Raw genomic sequence first — 17,324 nt, forward strand, 5'->3', positions numbered from 1 at the left:
ATGAGGGAGGGGGAGGGACCCCTAGTAATGGCTCAAACTTCCCAGGGGGGTGGCCAGAGGCAGGACATTTGCCTGGCAGGGTGAGGGGGGGGCGGTGACCTCACAGGGGCTTTGGGCAGCCCTCAGCATATAAGGCAAAGGGCAGGTGGGGAGGTGATGACCTCACAGAGGGACCCACATCTCAGGCTGATAAAAGCGGGGGGCGGGCCCAGGGGACTTTGGAGACCCCCGGTTGCTTTAGCTCTGGTGCGTCTCCTCCTCACGGTTCCTTCGCGTTCTGTGAGTTCCACATCCCGACACCTTTGTGACGAAGGTAAGAGCCCCCAGGGGTTGGATCCCGCCCGGGGCCGGCTGGGTTCCAGGCAGGCCCAGCCCTCGGTCAAGGGCCAGAAGGTGATTCCTCACCTGGGCTGCGTCCTTAGCGCCACTGGGGCTTTCTCCTGGTTGGTTTCCCTTTTCCTCCATCCCCCCACATTTCTGCTCTGTTCTTGCCTCCTCTGTGACCTTCCCTTGCTGCCTCCCCCAGCTTGGGACCCAACAGACTAGCTGAAGGACGGGGGGTGGTTTGCAGGAGCCGTGGGGTGGGGGATGCAGCCCCCATTGTGGGGACTGGGGAGGTGGGGCTGGAACAAGTCTATGCCGGTGTCTTTGGGGAGAACGCTCCACCCCCCACACCTTAGATTCTCCCCTGATTGGCCAAGAAGGGGCTGTTGATGGGCAGGAGACTCGTGGAATGAGGAGTAACGGTAGTTTGAACTAGGAAGCCTAGTTCGAACTACCTAGTTCGTGCCCCGTGTAGCCGCGCTGCACGGGGTTCGAACGAGCGGGGTTTTAAAAATGGCGGCTCCCCGCTTATGCAAATGAAGCCCGGGAAATTCAAATCCTGGGCTTCATTTGCAAGTGCGGTATGCCTACATTACCCTCCTAGTTCGAACTAGCGGGGTAGTGTAGACATACCCTCAGGTCCTTGCAGTGCCTGTGCAAGACCGAACCGATAAGCAAGGGGCCATTTGGGGGCTGGGGGCAGTCGCTCTGGGGAGCTGGAACCCCTGGATTTCGTTCATCAGGCTGCGCCCCAAGCTCCCCTTTGCTCCCCTCATTTCCAGCATGGCCAAACGTTTTCGGCTGTGGTTCAAGAAAGCCCTGAAGATGGCCCCAGGGCCGGTGGGGAGCAGCTTCTCCGTCCCCGCGGGCGGGGAAGCTGGATCCCACCAGCTCGGGGCGACTCGCCCACCGGCCAGGCCCCCCCGGACCTGGCTCCAGAGGCGGCTGGGCAGGCGGGACCCAGCCCAGCGGGGGAGCCGGGTAGGGTGGCTCCGGGGCCTCCTCTGTGGAGAGAAACACCTGCCGCGGGAGCCCAGCCCCCATTACCACCAGGGGGCATCACCCTGCCCGGCCCCCGGGGACCTGCCAGTCTCCGGGAGCCCCCAGCCCGTCGCTCCCCGCACCAGCCCCTGCAGCTGTGGGTCCAGGTCCGTCAGCAGCAGCGCCTGGGCCTCCAGCTGCAGCTGGGCCACCTCCCGCAGCCGCTCAGACCCAGGTGAGGGGCCGTGAACACGCTGGGCCCAGGGGCTCACCCAGTACCCCGGGGGGGCAGCCCCAGTGTCTGCCCCGCAGCCAGGGCAATGGATGGGGGCGGGGGCTGCTTGGCTCTCTTGTTCCTGGTGGGGCTCTGCTGAGGGCGTTGGCAGATGTGAGGGTGGCAGGGGGATGGGTCCCTGCGAGGGGCGTGTGGGGCCCAACCTGCCCTGGGTCCCTGACATGGGGGCGCGTGACCCCTGCTGGCCGCTGGAGTCACCCTGGTCCCTTCCCTCCCGCACAGAGCCCCCCTGCGCCTCGGCGGAGCTCTGCCAGGAGCGGGTGGACTCCCGGGTGGAGGAAGGGGCCATCTACGACATCGAAGAGCAGCTCCACACCCGGGACACGGTAGGAACCTTCTCCACACGGGGGGGACCCGAGATTGTCCGGCCCCTTCCCAGCACGTCCCCCCCGCCTCCGGGAGGGGCTTGTCCCTGGGGATCCCCCTGGGGCCCCTTCTCCTGCATGACCTGGACCCCCCAAGCTGGGGGCTCTTGTCATGCACCAGCTGGGCCCCCACAAGCCTGAGGCAGCAGTTGGGGGGGGAGTGTGGGTGCTTGGACAACCGGCAGCTCCCACCTCCACTCCTGGGAGACCTGAGCCCTGCAGCTGTCCGTGGGGGGCAGGCAGGCCCCAGGCTCACAGACTCTCTCTGGGGTGCAGAGCCCAGCCGCCCTGCAGCGGTTCCTCTTGGCCATCCCCCTCGCCTGCCTCGCCGCCCTCCAAAGGGGCGAGGACACCCTGGCGCCGCGCTGCTGCAAGGACACCATGATGGCCAGGATCGTTGTAAGCGAGTCGCGGCAGCCGGGAGGAGGGAAGGGGATATGTGGGGTGGACAGGGGTCTGCCTGGGCCATGGCGGCGGGTGGGGGTGCTGGAAACGGGATGGGTGGAGCCAGGAGGGCTGGAGGTGGACATGGGGAGGGTGGGTGGGGATGCTGGAGGAGGGAGGGACACAGAAATGGGGCAGGTCAGGGGTGCTGGACAGGAAGGGGGATTCGGGACAGGGAGGGGTCTCCCCGGGCCATGGGGGGCTGGAAGGGAGCCGAGCGGGCTGCTGGGGATGCGCCTGGGGAGCAGAGATGAGGAGGTTCAGAGGCTGGTCACCAGGGCAGGAAGGGGCAGGAGACGGCCTGGGGACAAGGACTGAGCTGGTCCCGATTTGGGAGGGGGGTGCTGGGAGGGGCCCCAAGGGGCCCTGTGTCGGGCAGGGGGGCTACAGGGCAGCGGGAGGCAGTGGGGTTGGATCCTGCTGGGTGGGGGTGCTGGCCGTGTGAGCGTCTCTTGGGGGCCCCAGCCTCACACGCCCCTTTTTCCCCTTGGGTCTCACAGGAGATCATGGAGGACTCGCCCCCCCCGCTGGTCTTGGCCGACTGCCTCAACGCCGCCTGCAGCCTCAGGTACCGACCCCCCCGCCGACTCCCCCCAGAGCTGATCCCCTGGCCAGGGAGTGGGAAAGTCTCTGTCTCCTGCTGCTGAATTAACAGTCTCTGCCCCTCTCTCCTGCCAGCACCTTGCAGCCTCCCCTGCGGGCCCAGCTCCTGAGCCCCCTGCTGACGGCGGCCGTGGGACAGACAGTGTCTGGGGACTGGCAGCAGGAGCCCATCCACACACAGGTACGTCCCTCCGGGCCCTGCTCCCGGGCTGGGCTGGAGCTCCAGAGAGGAGGGGTGGGAGAGGGAGGGAAGAAGCTGCAGGTTTGGATCCTTCCCTCCAGGGTTCCCGTTGCTCTCCCGGGGGGCCCGTCCCTTCCATGCCCAGCCTGGGCTCCTCCCTGCTCTGCGAGGTGGCTCAGACCCTGCTCAAGGCTGCACCCCGGAGCCAGCGGGTGGCCTGGATCCCCCAACCCCAACCCCCCTCTGACCCAGGGCTCCCCCTTGTCTTGCAGCAGTTCATCCGGGCCCTTCCCTACGACCTCCAGGCCCTACTGGCGAGCCTCCTCGCCGAGTCCCCAGACACCGCCCGGCTGCAGCTCATAATGGAGGTGAGCCCCGTGGGGGGGACGGGGCCATTGTCCCTGCTTCCTCGGGGGGGGGCCGAGAGAGGAGCAGTGTCAGTGGCTGGGGGGGGCACAGTCCGAGAGGAGCCCCAGGCTCTGCCCAGAACCGGCACCTCCCTACGGGTCCTGACCTGCCTCTTTCCCCCCCAGCACCTGAGCCCGTGGCTGGAGTCCCGCCTGCCCCAGGAGCGAGCCAGGGCCCTTGGCAGCACCACGGCCCTGCTGGGAGTCGCCACCACCCTCCCGGGGTTTGACGTAAGTGACCTCGGAGCCGGGGGGTCTGGGGCTGCAGGGCGCGGGGCTGGGAGCGTCCCCGGGAGGCAGAGGCAGGGCCGGGAATGGGCCGGGAATGGGCCGCGTTCTCCTTTCCCCGGGGAGGGGCGACCCTGGGCCCTTCAGGGGGGCTCTTGTGGGACTGGGCCCCAGACTGGGGAGTGGCCGTCAGTGGATCCCCTTGTTCCACCCCCGGAGTGACCCTTCAGTCGGGGCCGTTGCTCAGGGTTGTCTCCTCGCAAGGCCGGCCCCGCCCCGCCCCGGGAGGTGTCTCTGTCCGTCCCCCGAGCTCAGACCCGCCTCGGCGGCCGTTTGCATGGGACGTGCAGCCCCAGGATGCTGAGGGACCCCCCCTCTTCTCTCCCCTCAGAACTCCGCCGACTGGCCGAGGATGGGTCACCACGTGGCCCAGCTGGGCCTTTTTATTTCGGACCCATCCGAAGACGTCAGCCGGCTGGCCCGGGAGGGGGTGCACAGCCTGTATCAACTCCTCCTGCACCACAGGGGTAAGGAACCCAGCCGGGACCTGGGCCCCAGGGACAGCCTGAGGGTGCCGGCGGCGGGGGGAGGGGACCCAGCCCTTTTCCCCCAGACTGGCCCAAGGGGGGATGCGTCCCTCTGTCTTCCCCTTCTGCCCCCTGTGCCCCTCCATTTGCCCAGGGATGCCTGCAGGGACCCGTGGGAGGGGAAGGGCTCAGACCTGCCAGCAGAATGACCCTGTTGTGTCTCTTGCAGGCCTCAACATCCACCAGGCAGAGGACCTGTGGTGCAGACACTACTACAAAGAAAGATGGGTCCTGGCTCACAGCAACAGCGTGAGGGTGGGAGAGGTAAGGACGCGCTGCCAGGGCAGGGCAGGGCTCGGGGGTGGGGCTGGCTGGGGCCCTCGTGGGGGTAGGAGGGTCTTGGGGGCAGGAGGAAGCTGTGACCTGGGGCAGGGGTTGGGGTGCCGGGTGAGGAGAGCGTCTGGGTGCAGGGTCTGGAAGGGAGTTTGGGGGAGGAGGAAGCTGTTTTAGCCCCAGGAGTTGGGGCCGGGCTCTGGGCCGTCAGCTGAAACCTCCTGTGCTCTTGATTCCAGGTCTTTGGGCAGCTCTTTACACCAGAGCAGGAGAATTGCTTTTTGGACAAGGCTCTGCTCGCTGCCCGCTCCCCCCTGCGGCGCCCCAGCCAGGCCGGGCTGGTCCTGGCCCACGCCCTGCATGGGCAGGCCCATCAGCTCCTGGAATACATGGTGAGCAGCCGGAGCAGATCAGGAGAGTGGGGCAGGGCCAGGGTCTCCTTCCCATCCCCTCAGGGAGTCCCCCGCCCCTTTCCTCAGGCTGCCCCCACCCCACGTCCCTGCTGGCAGAATCCCTCCTGCCCCTGCGAGCGTCCCTGGGGGTGGGGGAGGCTCTGAACACAGAAACTGTCCTAGGAGGCGGGAGGGGGCCGAGGTGTCAGGAGCTCTGGGGGGGGGGGGGTCAGGAGCTCACCCTGCGGGCCTGACGGGGGGTGACCAGAGAGCAGGGGGGAGGAGGGTGGAAATGCTGGGGGGCCAGTTCCCCTGAGTCCCCAGGGATGAATGTGACGGTTTCTGCTTCCCTTGCAGCAGGAAGACACCCAGTGAGAGCAGCAAGAGCTGAGGAGCCAGCAGCTGCGTCCCCCTCCCCCCAACCCTCCCAATTGTATTGAATTGTATTTACATTCTCATTAAACAATGTTTCAAAAAACATTTGGATCAGGCTTGGTCAATAATTTGTAATGGGGGGGCCATTTTGGCAACTGATCAAGGGCCACATTTCTACCGAGGGCTTTGGGGTCTGGGACGGGGTGGTTGGGTGCAGAAGGGAGCTTAGGGGTGGAGCCTGGGTGCAGGGGGGGGGTATGATCTGGGGCGGTGGATAGGGGTGCAGGGTCCAGGAGGGGGTATGGGCGCAGGAGAGGACTCTGGCCTGGGGGAGGGGCTCTAGAGGGGTGCAGGGTCAGGGAGGGAGCTGTGACCTGGGTGAAGGGGGAGCAGAAGGTTTGGGGGAGGGGGTGCGGGTGCCAGAGAGGAGTCTGGCCTGGGGGAGGGGTGTCGGGGGGGTGCAGGGTCAGGGAGGGAGCTGTGACCTGGGTGAAGGGGGAGCAGAGGGTTTGGGGGAGGGGGTGCGGGTGCCAGAGAGGAGTCTGGCCTGGGGGAGGGGTGTCGGGGGGTGCAGGGTCAGGGAGGGAGCTGTGATCTGAGGGAATGGGGGACGCAGGTTCAGGTGGTCGCCTGGGACAGGCAGTCGGGGAGGGGACGTGGGCGCCAGGGGCAGGCTCTGGCTGCGGAGGTGCCTACCTAGGCAGCTGCGTATGGGGGAGCCCGACTGTCACCTGAGGGGATGGGGGAGCTCAATTTTCAACTGTGGGGAATGGAGGAAATACTGTGGAGTGGAGGGAGCGAGATGGGGGAGGCTGAATTGTTCCCGGAGGGGAGATCTCCCTGGCTTGGGGGGGGGGCGTTTCCAGCAAAGCCCTCACATAAGAGGGGGACAGACGGGGGGAGGGAGAGGACGGGGATGGGCAGGGCAGGTGGAAATGGGGAGGGGCAGGAGAAGGGAAGGGGGAGGAGATGGAGGAGAGCAGGGGATAGGAGTGGGGGCGGGGATGAGGAGCAGGACAGAGGCAGGGCAGTGGTGGTGATGGCTGAGCGATGAGAACAGCTCGCAGGGAGCTTAAAGCCAGCAGATGCTTTTCGGCAGAGTTGCCATTTGCCCTGGCGGCTTTGCCAGAATAGCTGTGCCAGCGGGGGGGGGGGGGGCTTTTGCCACACACCCAAGCCAAGCCAGCTGCGGCGGCAAAGCCTTGTGATGTAACCTAAGCCCTTGGCAAGGTCGGGATCAACCTGCTCTGACAATTTCTCGGAACGGCGGGATGAGAAACAAGGATCGTGCAGGGAGATGGGGATGACTAGGAAGCGAATCCAGGTGTGGGGGGAATATCCTGGGTTGGAGGGTCAGTCGATACCCCCGCCTGCCACTGTCTGCCGGGGCTCTGCCCGCAAGATGGAACCAACAGCTGAGTTTGCTTTTCTGCCCCGTCGTGGGCACAAAAGGCCCAGAGCAGCCTCCTGCTATCTTGGAGGAAAGGGGCCAAAGTTCAGGAAGCAGGTGCCAGGCTGGGCTGGAATCCGCGAGCGCCGCTTTTGCTTTGCCCTTCCTGGAAGCTGGGCTGCAGGTGAGTGGCGGTTTCATCTCTGCTCTTGGGGTGTTTCTTGTGGGTTCCGAGTGTGGATCTGAGAGGGGCTGCGCAGGGGCAGTGTCATGAACGAGCTGTAAGCGTTACAGCCCCTTCTGCGCAGGCTGGCTCCAGCCTCCCGTCTGTCTCCAAGCCCTGGGGGAGAGGCGGGAGGCCAGCAGCATGGCCTAGTGGAGGGGGCAGGGGGTTGGGTGTAAGAACTCCCGGGTTCTAATCTAATGCCACCTAGTGACTAAGGCACAGAGTTGTGTGTTAGACCCTTGCTCCTCAATTCTGCGCTCACTCTCGCGCTGGTGACCTTGGAGAGGCCTTTCAGGTCTCCCTTTCCCTGTCCATCAAAGGCAGGCAAGTGCAATGTAATGCCCTGGAGCAAGTGCTTTGGGACGTGTCGCACAAGTGTGCCTGGCTCACAAGCGTGTCATCACTGGTGTGTAAAAGCGTGACGAAGGCTTTGAGATCGATGCCGAAGGCTTGTGAGGCTGTGGCTGGCCAAGTGACAGGGAAATGAAAGGTCAGAGTTTGGTCAGTTAGATTTTATGGTAATACACTGAGACGAAGCACTTTGGGCGTATATACGATAATGTCTTTCCAAGTGCGTTAGTTCAAGCAGTGTCCTAGGAGCCAAGAGGTGAGACAAACATGCTTGGTCCTGTCTCGGTGCAGGGGTGGACTAGATCAGTGCTTCTCGACCAGTGGTACGAGTCCCCTTAAAGGTACTCAAGAGATGTCTGGGGGACACGTCAACACAACTGAAATTTGGAGAAAACTGAATTTTAGTTTTCAGTTTGACAGCGCTTTATTCTTTTTGTACCTTTTACACCCAAAAATGCCATCGCCCGCCCGGCTACGATGCAGTTGTTTAAACAAATGTGTTGCAACGGTTCAAAAAAATTGTGTGTGTCTGAAAACTGTAGGTACTGGGGGTACTTACACATTTTTTTTAAAGGGGGTACATTATAAAAAAAGTTTGCGAAACACTGGACCTATCATGGTCCCTTCCACTCAGACTTTTCTATGATTCTGTGACAGGGGTGGGCGATAATTTTCAGAAGGGGGCCACTTAATGGATTTTGGTATGGGGTCATAGGCCGGCTCCACCCACAGAAGGGGCGGAGCCTGAGGCAGAAAGGACTAGCCCACCCTCAGAGTTCTCCGCGGCTGAGGCTTTCAATTAAAAGCACCGAAAAGAGCTCACAGATTTGCCACTACTGGCAGCTGTCCAGCGTGGCTACAGCTTTTTAAAGGGCTCGTGGCTCTCGCCCCTGCCGTAACCCTGAGCCGTGAATCATTTAAAATCGGATCCTGCTGCCTGAGTCCCCACTTAGAATTCGGCGGCATGGGCAGCAGGATCTAAACACAAAGCGGCCAAATCACAGTGTTAGGTGGGTTGCATCTTACCCAGCCCTGTTCTCTGAGCTGGTTTCGAAACCTCCGTGTCCTCCTTATGGTGTGACAGCTGCAGATTTACTGCCTGTCTCTCCTCTCGTGGCCCAGCCTAGCCGCAGCTAATGGACTAACTCAGGTTAGCATCACCTGCCCTGTCTTGGTGACTCTTCACAGCTGAACGGCCTATAAGGCATCGTGCTGGTCTTCTGATCTCTTGGTGACTCCTCTGCCTTCTGTTTATTTCTTTCTCCCTAGCTGGCCGATCGAGTCAAACCCTGTCAGTGCGTGAAGGCCCCAGGAATTACGAGTGCGATGGTCTCCCATGCCCAAGGTAATCGGCTGGCTAGTAATGGATGGGCTGCTTGGTTATCAGGTTAGGCTGCACAAGCCAGGTCTATGGGACCCCATGGCCAGCTGGCACCTGGTTCACAGGGAGGCAGCTGTACTAAGCTGAAAATGGCTGGAGGACACCACCATCATTAGGCTCCAGAGTTACAGCACTCGCTCCTCGTCAGAGGCAGGCAGCACAGCTTAGCAGCTCATTGGGATGTCTCCTTTTTAGTTGTGAGATCTGGGCACTTTAGAATGGCTGTAGCTATTTAGCAAAGGTGTACAGCTATAGGCATGGGGGTTTCCAGCTTTATTCACCTAGGTGGCTGATTCCAGGAAGCAAGGGTGTGTGTGGGGGGGGGGAGGGGGGAGTCCTGTACAGAGGGTTCCCTGGCCCCTCTGCTTCCATGGCTGTGCAACTGCCACCAGGTGGATTAGAACCTGGGACTTTTGGAGCTTAGGGCAGGAGCTGCTATAGCTTGAGTTATAAGTCAGTTGCCTCTCAGCATAGGCTGAAGAGCTCCCTTGTAATAATTGCTTGCTGGAAGTGGTCTCAGTGCCACTCCATAGGATAGTGACCCACATCAGGTGGGTGGGTTACAGCTGCAGGCCTGCTCCCAGCATGCGGATCTGCTCTCTGGGCGGCGTCTATAACTCTGTGGCTGCAGCCCTGCTCCCAGGACTGGATCTGCTCTCTGCCCATAGGCGTGCGCAGCACATTTCATTAGGGTGTGCAGCCAAAGAATGTTTTTAAATGTACTCTTTGACCCCCATTAGCCACACCCCCTGACTCCCATTAGCCACGCCCCCGACCCCCATTAGCCACGCCCCCTGACTCCCATTAGCCACGCCTCTGGAGGTAACACTTTCAGGGCAATATGGACACATGACCAGAAATAAAAGGTGTCATGTGACCTCCCCCCCCCAAGGACTTTTCCCACCATCCACTTACCAATAGGGATTAGTTTGGCCCTCACCAACCCCCCCCTCGTGCAACGATCCTGCAATTGCATTAACCCAATGTGTGAGACATTAACTCGGGGGGTGGAGAGGCTGGGGGAAGTGTTCCCTCTAAGAGTTTCCTCCCATGAGCACAATACATTTTGTGTTGTGCACCAGTACTGAGTGTGGCTTGTTTGGATGTGTCAGTGTGGCACCCAAGTTATTCATAAATATCTTATGAACCACTTACCTGTCCCCTCTGCTGCCCTGTCTCCTTCCCTTCCTCCATCAGCTCCCCTGGTGCCTGCTGCCCCCCAATCCCTCACCCACCTCTGCTATCCTGACTCCTGCCCTTCTCACTGCCCTCGGCCTTCCCGAGACCTGCCCCCGTCCACCAGCCTTTCTCTCTCCCCCTGTGCCCACTCCTCCAGTAGCCCCACTCTGACCATGTGAGCTACCCCTCCTCATCCCCTTTCCTAACACCTCCCTCTACACACCTGCCCTGCCTCTCTCCTCTGGTGCTGGTCCCTCCCCTGCAGGTGTCTGCCCTTCTGCTTCACCCCCTGGACTCCCCTGGCACCTGCACCTTCCCTTACCCTTGCACCCTCTTGGTGCCTCCCCCTTCGCTCACTGCCCCTGCCCCCTTTGCCTTCTTTTTCCCTGATGCCCACTCCTTCACCACCCTCTGCCCCCGTTCCCCTCATGTCCCTGTGCCCTCACACGTGCCTTACTCCATCCCTGCCTTCCTCATGCCCACCCCTTCTTTCAAGCCTTCTCCCAGCACCTCCCCTTCTCCCCTCTAGCCTCCAAAGCCCTTCCCCTCTCCTAGCATCATCCTGTCCACCCCCCTCACTGACACCTCCCCTCCTGCCCTTTTCCTCATTGTCTCCACTTGGCCCCTGGGCATTTGTCTCTCTCCTACACCCTGACCCTTGGTGCCTTCCCCTTTCATCTCCTGACCTGCCCCCCTCCCCTCAGCACAAGCCCTTTCCTCTCTGACCCTTACCCCCTATTTTTCCCTCCTCTTCCAGCAGCCGCCAGCTGGTCTGTAACAGAGTTCTAGGGTCGCCCTGACTGTGTCACCCTTCTGGTGCTCCCCCTACTATGTCTGTCTTAGGTTTCTCAGCCCCCTTTTGGGCCACAAACCCCCACCCCGCAGTCTCAGGTTCCCAAAGTTCCGGCAGTCCCCATCACTTGGTGCCTGCGCTGGGTCTGACTCGTAGGGTTGCGAGGTAGACCCTCCCCCCAAAAAACGGACACACTTGATCCTGGGCAGGGGGGAGGGAGGAAGAGGGACTGGCTGGGGGGGGCAGGAACTGGCTGGAAGGAAGAGGGGATGGGAAGCAGCTCTGGGGGGGAGGGGCCAGATCCTGAACCTGGCCCCCCCTTCTCCCTCCCCGAGGCCAGTCATGCTGCCCCTGACCCCCCCCTTCCTCCCTGAGGCCAGTCGCACTGCCCCCGATCCTGACCCCGGCCTCCCCTTCTCCCTCCCCGAGGCCAGTCATGCTGCCCCTGACCCCCCCTTCCTCCCTGAGGCCAGTCGCACTGCCCCCGATCCTGACCCCGGCCTCCCCTTCTCCCTCCCCGAGGCCAGCCCTGCTCCCCAGCTCAGTGCGGGCCCCTGCTCTCTCCTTAGCTCAGTCCCACTCTGCCGACCCTGGCTCCCTCCTGGCTCCCTGCTCTGCCAGTCAGGCTGAACTGGGACTTTAGCCTCTCCCCGTTGTTCCTGGGGACTGTCAGTCTCAGGATTTTGATCTCTCATTTCCCCTGCCTTTCACTGAGTTTCAGTAAGGAGCTAGCGGCAATAATGCCTCTACTTTTTCCCCCACTTCTGTGCGGAATACATTTTGTTATGTGCACCAAGGCATGCACGGATGTGCACTGTTACGTCACGTGGAGTTTCACAGTATGGGAAGAAATCAGTGGAAATACAGAGAGCTTGAGTAGTTGCAAGTGTCCATTTTATTGCATAGCACGGAGCTAGCTAGAAAAAACCCAAACCAGCTGGGCTGACCCCCAGTGACCTAACGCAGTTACTATAACAACAAGATCTATGTCTACACCCAGTACACCACATGCACCACCACTAGAAACACATGCTGCCGGCTAGCAAACTGGGCAGCATTTGAATGTCTCCTGGCTGGCCGCCCAAGAGCTCAGCTTGCAGGGAACACTGGCTAACCGTCCCCTTCCACCTGGAGAAGGGAGAGACAGGAAAGCAGCAACAGAGCATCTGCCTGGGGGAAGCCCGAATCCCATGCAGGAGTGGAGCCCTGTTCCTTGTTCCAGGCCCTTGCTAGAGTCCCCTCCCGTAGCTGCAGCTATGGCCGGCAGTTTTAAAAGCGGACTTACGCTGGCCCTGCAACCCGAGCGACTCTGTCAGTGGGTGCTTATCACTCCATCACCTCGAGCTGTTTAACCAGCTTGTTTAACCAAGGAGGGAGGGAAAGGGAAACCTTTGGCCATTTGAGGGTTGCGTGCCAATGGAGGGAAAGGGGATGGATAAAAAGGGGCTGAGCACACGGTACTGCCTCTTTTTAAACCCAGGCCCAAAGATGTCCTGGAATTCTGGGCCACTGGCCTGAAGGAGATGGTCAAACTGCCTGGCAGCTGGACGTTTGGAGTCTTGTTATTCCTGGGCTCCTGGTAGCGATGGCTCCCATTCCAGGGGATTCCTGCCAGGTAGTTTACCTCAGACAGCAGCTTTTATTCCCCCGTGTCACTTCTCCCAGTATCTGAGACTTTGGTCATGGGGATCAAGCATTTAACATGATTCCAAGAGGAACCGGATGGTTCATCTAGCGAGCCAGGCTCACCGATATTTGAGTAGTTAATAAAAATCCCTAGTTGCTGTGTGTAGGTCTAAAAAGGGAAGGTTAGTATCATTAGTCTTATTTTACAGACAGGGAATAACCTCTCCAACCTGTGGGAGAGGCAGGAATAGAACCCAGGTTTCCTGATACCACAGTCAGGGCTTTGTTACCAGGCTACATCCTGTACTAGAAAGGATGGGCCTGAAGCATGGGCCTGGTGTAAGGCTTGAGGCCTGAACCAAAGTAAGCAAGAGTTAGCTGAAGAGAAACAGGCAGGTCGTGTCAAAAGCAGACGGTTGCCTGAAAGTCTTGGGACTTAACCCTAACTGTCTTGCCTGGAAAGGTTGAAACCATAGACAAAAGGTCCTAGAAAGTCTCCAGGAATGCTAGAGAAGCAGGAAGCGAGTTGACAGGAGGCCAGGAAAGAAAATGGAAACAGAATTTGGGGTTTTGAATTAGAAGCAGTGATGTGCCTGTTGTGTGATCATGCCTGGAAGATGTGAATTAAGCCAGGAACCTGGGCAAGCAGAATCCAGTGACTTTCTTGGCTAGGGAAAGACTAAATCTTGGAACAAGAGAGATGTGAGTAGAACAGGGAATTTTTAGTCAGACGCTACTAGGTTATTTTCTTTATTTTTTTAGTTTGTTGGACTTCTTTTTGCTAAGCACATGTAACTATCCCCCTTTACCCTAGAACTCTTCAAACTGAATCCCAGGGAAGCGATTTTCTGTGTTTTAATCTTTCTTTTTTCAGTTTCTTTGTAACACCTAGCAACCAAGTAGATACGCTGGAGGGCAGTAGATATGCTGGAGGGCAGGGATAGGGTCCAGAGTGACCTAGACAGATTAGAGAATTGGGCCAAAAGAAATCTGATGAGGTTCAACAAGGACAAGTGCAGAGTCCTGCACTTGGGATGGAAGAATCCCGAGCATAGTTCAGGCTGGGGACCGACTGGCTAAGTAGCAGTTCAGCAGAAAAGGACCTGGGGGTTACAGTGGATGAGAAGCTGGATATGAGTCAACAGTGTGACCTTGTAGCCAAGAAACCTAATGGCATATTAGGGTGCATTAGGAGGAGCATTGCCAGCAGATCCAGAGAAGTGATTATTCCCCTTCATTCGGCTCTGGTGAGGCCACATCTGGCATATTGTGTCCAGTTCTGGGGCCCCCACTATAGAAAGGATGTGGACGCATTGGAGAGGGTCCAGCGGAGGGCGACCAAAATGATTAGGGGGCTGGAGCGCATGACCTATGAGGAGAGACTGAGGGATTTGGGTTTGTTTAGTCTGCAGAAGAGAAGAGCGAGGGGGGTTTGATAGCAGCCTTCAACTTCCTGAAGGGAGGTTCCAAAGAGGATGGAGAGAGGCTGTTCACAGTAGTGACGGATGGCAGAACAAGGAGCAATGGTCTCAAGTTACAATGGGGAAGGTCTAGGTTGGATATTAGGAAAAACTATTTCACTAGGAGGGTAGGGAAACACTGAGATGGGTTCCCTAGGGAGGTGGTGGAATCTGCATCCCTAGAGGTTTTTAAGTCTTGGCTTGACAAAGCCCTGGATGGGTTGATTTAGTTGGGATAGGTCCTGCCTTGGGCAGGGGCTGGACTTGATGACTCCTGAGGTCTCTTCCAGCTCTATGGTTCTATGATTCTAAGTAATGTTTCACCAAGTGTATTTGTTTTGTTAATAGACGTCACATTTTTAAAACCATGATCTGATTCCTGCATCCTAGAGGGCGGAAGGTTCTGTATGCACGTGCCTAAGACAGCAAGCCATACTACTAGGAGAAATTACAGGTTTTCAAGCTCTCTCTGGAGGGAGTGTCAAGGACAAGGAAGGTACCCCACAGGAGGGAATTCTGAAATGCGCCTGTCTGGTTCTCAAAGGGGTTTGTGCATTTGGATTATGGCAGCAACACCAACACAAGCCTCCAGTGGCAGGGTATTTTAAAGTCTCTTGTGGGCCCCCACCTTCTGCACTTGGAGTGCCAGAGTGGGAAACAGCCTTGACATGACCCCTCTCCAATTTATCAACATCCATCTGGAATTCTGGTCACCAGAGCTGGGCACAGAACTCCAGCAGCAGAAGTTCAAGTGCCGAATAAAGAGGCTAAGTCGGTTCCCCACTCTGGCACTTGGAGTGCAGAAGGTGTGGGCCCAAAAGAGACCTTAAAATACCGTGTCTCTATGGGCTTCTGCTTCAAAACTCCCCAAGGTCACAGATTCCCTGAGCTTAGGAGGGTTGCTGCCTCTACCCAAGTGGAAAAAAACTTTTTCTTCTTGAACGCAGGAAGAAGTCACTTGGGAACGTATTCCAGAAGGGTACCCCAAACTCTTTTACACAAGAGCCAAAAGAAATCTGATGAGGTTCAACAAGGACAAGTGCGGAGTCCTGCACTTGGGACAGAAGAATCCCAAGCATTGTTACAGGCCTGGGACCAACCAGCTAAGTAGTAGTTCTGCAGAAAAGGTCCTGGGGGTTACAGTGGATGAGAAGCTGGATATGAGTCAACAGTGTGCCCTTGTAGCCAAGAAGGCTAATGGCATATTAGGTTGCATTAGGAGGAGCATTGCCAGCAGATCCAGAGATGTCATTATTCCCTTTTATTTAGCACTTGGAAAGAAAATAGAAAAATGAAAACAAACTGTAATTTCTGATAGCTGTCCTCTTAGTCTTAGGCAGGTATACACAGACCTCCTATTACTTTCCAGGATACAAAATCAGATCATAGCCTTAAAATAGGTGATTATATTAAGAAAACAAAAAGGTATTCATTTGTAAAGCTGACTTGGCTGCTAGGAGTTATAGCGCAACTGAGAAAAGAACAGATTAAAACACAGACAATTGCATCCCTGGGATTCAGTTTAAAGTTATAGTGGGGAGAGGAGGGGATATGGATTTAGCACAGAGGAGTTTAACCAAACAACAAAACAAAAAAATAACCTGATCGCATCTAAATAAACATTCTCTATCTACTCAAGTATCCACACTTCCAAGGTCCAGTCCAATTCTAGGCCCAGGTATTCTTTTTTTTAGGCATGATGTCCCTGCCCAGTTCAATTCATCCCCCCCCTCATCCCCTTCCACAGCTCCAGGATTAAACTCACAAAGAAAAACAGCAGACAGATTCCCTTTTAATGCAGATCTGAACTCTTTCTTCTCACTGGTGCTCCTGGCTCCCTGCCAACACTTTCTAGCTAGCTAGGTTTAACCCTTTAGTCACTGAATACTGGGATGTTCAGAAAAGAACAGTGGGCCTCCCATCCATCACAGAAGCGAGACAGCCTCTTTACTCCTGCTCAAGCGTTTCCTGTTTATACATCCCAGAATTACAATAGCTTTTTAAGCCCCAACGCCACAATGGGAGCTCATGTTCTGCTGATTACCCACCATGACCTCTACATCTCTTTTCCCCGCCCTGCAAGTCTGGCCCACAGAACCATGGGAAGTGGCATAGGCTAGCCTGGGCCAGGGCAAAGGAACACGTGGGCCTTTCTTTTCTCCATCTCTCCCTCTGCATTGCACAGCAGGGCGCAGGAGTGCCAGGGGGCTCTGTGGACGCTGTTTGGCTTAATGCCAGCGAAAGCAGGGTCTACAGGAGTACTTACGGGCTCCTAGTGTTAAGAGCTGTGATGTGGTTGCCTCAGCAGCGTGGCTCAGTGCTTCTGTTCTTGGAGCTCTGGTGTTATCAGTGGTCAGTGCAGGTAACGCAGCCTGCTCCTGCTGCAGATCTCGCTGTTATGCACAAAGACCGACCACAGGCACCGTCTGGTGACAGAGGCACTTGGCCAGGTTTATAGCCGTGTAGTCACAGATCTAGTGCCCTGGATTTGCGGTTACGCGTGCACCAACTCATGAGTGCCCCAGGACGAGGAGCAATTCAGTCAGTAAGTCTCTGTTGTCCCTTCGGCCATGCAAAGGGGGTAAGGCCAGGCACCCCAATATTTATAGCCTAAAATAAACTTGTCTGGTTTCGGACATTTGTTTGCTCCCTCCCCTTGTACCTAGTACCTTGAACCGAAAAATATTAGAAGAGACACTGTTGAGCATCCACTGCGGATGCGCTCGGTGAGGCTAATCTTCGTGTTTTACCTCATCCGCGTTGCAGGGTTCCAGACCAAGGAGGATATCTACTGCCTCGCTTTAGCGAAGGCCCTGTACACTGTGCCCACGCCAGTGACTGCTGGGTTTTATGCACCATGGGGACATTGCAAAAACCTGCTCTTACACAAAATCAAGGGTGAGTACTGCCCCGGGGAACGTAAGACGGGGAAGGAACCTTGTGGGGATGGGGATTAGTGGATGACAACTATCTCCAAAGAGATAGAGCCACCCGTACTCATTTGCCGATTATGCAATCGCATAGGGGACCTGAAAATTTGGAGCAGCACTGGGTTTTCATGTCCACTCCACCCACCTGCCTCTTCCTATCCATGGTCTGTGGCTCTGCTTCCTCCAGCAGCAGAAGTTCTAGAAGATCTAGTTAATTTACAAGTGACAAAGTCTGCTCGAGCTACTGGCAGAACATCGACGACATGGTAATGAAGCCATTTAACAGGCATTTGCCAACCTCTGCTAAATGTTTGCTGAATTTACTGTGAGAGTCGACAGGACCTTAGTTTAAAATGTGTTTGTTTATTAGTGTGTGGATGAGGATTATAAAATCACATCGCTAAAAATTCAACATCCATCTGGGCTGCTGTTGGGCAGATGTGCACCAGTTTAATAGTACGGCGTAGGATCCCATCAATCCTAAGGATGGCTTTGCCAAGAGCTACCCATTCTTGATTGCTTCCCAGAAGGGA

The 17,324-nt window shown here is 57.5% G+C and overlaps 1 protein-coding gene and 1 long non-coding RNA gene across 2 annotated transcripts in view; one reads left to right on the forward strand and one right to left on the reverse strand.

Moving 5' to 3' along the window:
- LOC142825140 (uncharacterized) overlaps positions 1-17,324 on the reverse strand; it is a 238,094-nt gene that overhangs the window by 93,727 nt on the left and 127,043 nt on the right. The gene's annotated exons all lie outside the window — the stretch shown is intronic.
- LOC142825120 (maestro heat-like repeat-containing protein family member 7) lies at positions 1,762-4,668 on the forward strand. The gene is made up of 7 exons (XM_075916843.1): positions 1,762-1,926; positions 2,242-2,364; positions 2,910-2,977; positions 3,088-3,193; positions 3,466-3,561; positions 3,727-3,831; positions 4,585-4,668. Exons 1-7 carry the CDS (start codon positions 1,762-1,764, stop codon positions 4,666-4,668), a joined length of 747 nt encoding a protein of 248 aa, XP_075772958.1.

The sequence above is a fragment of the Pelodiscus sinensis genome, unplaced genomic scaffold, assembly GCF_049634645.1.
Source record: "Pelodiscus sinensis isolate JC-2024 unplaced genomic scaffold, ASM4963464v1 ctg36, whole genome shotgun sequence".
Classification (NCBI taxonomy): Eukaryota; Metazoa; Chordata; order Testudines; family Trionychidae; genus Pelodiscus; species Pelodiscus sinensis.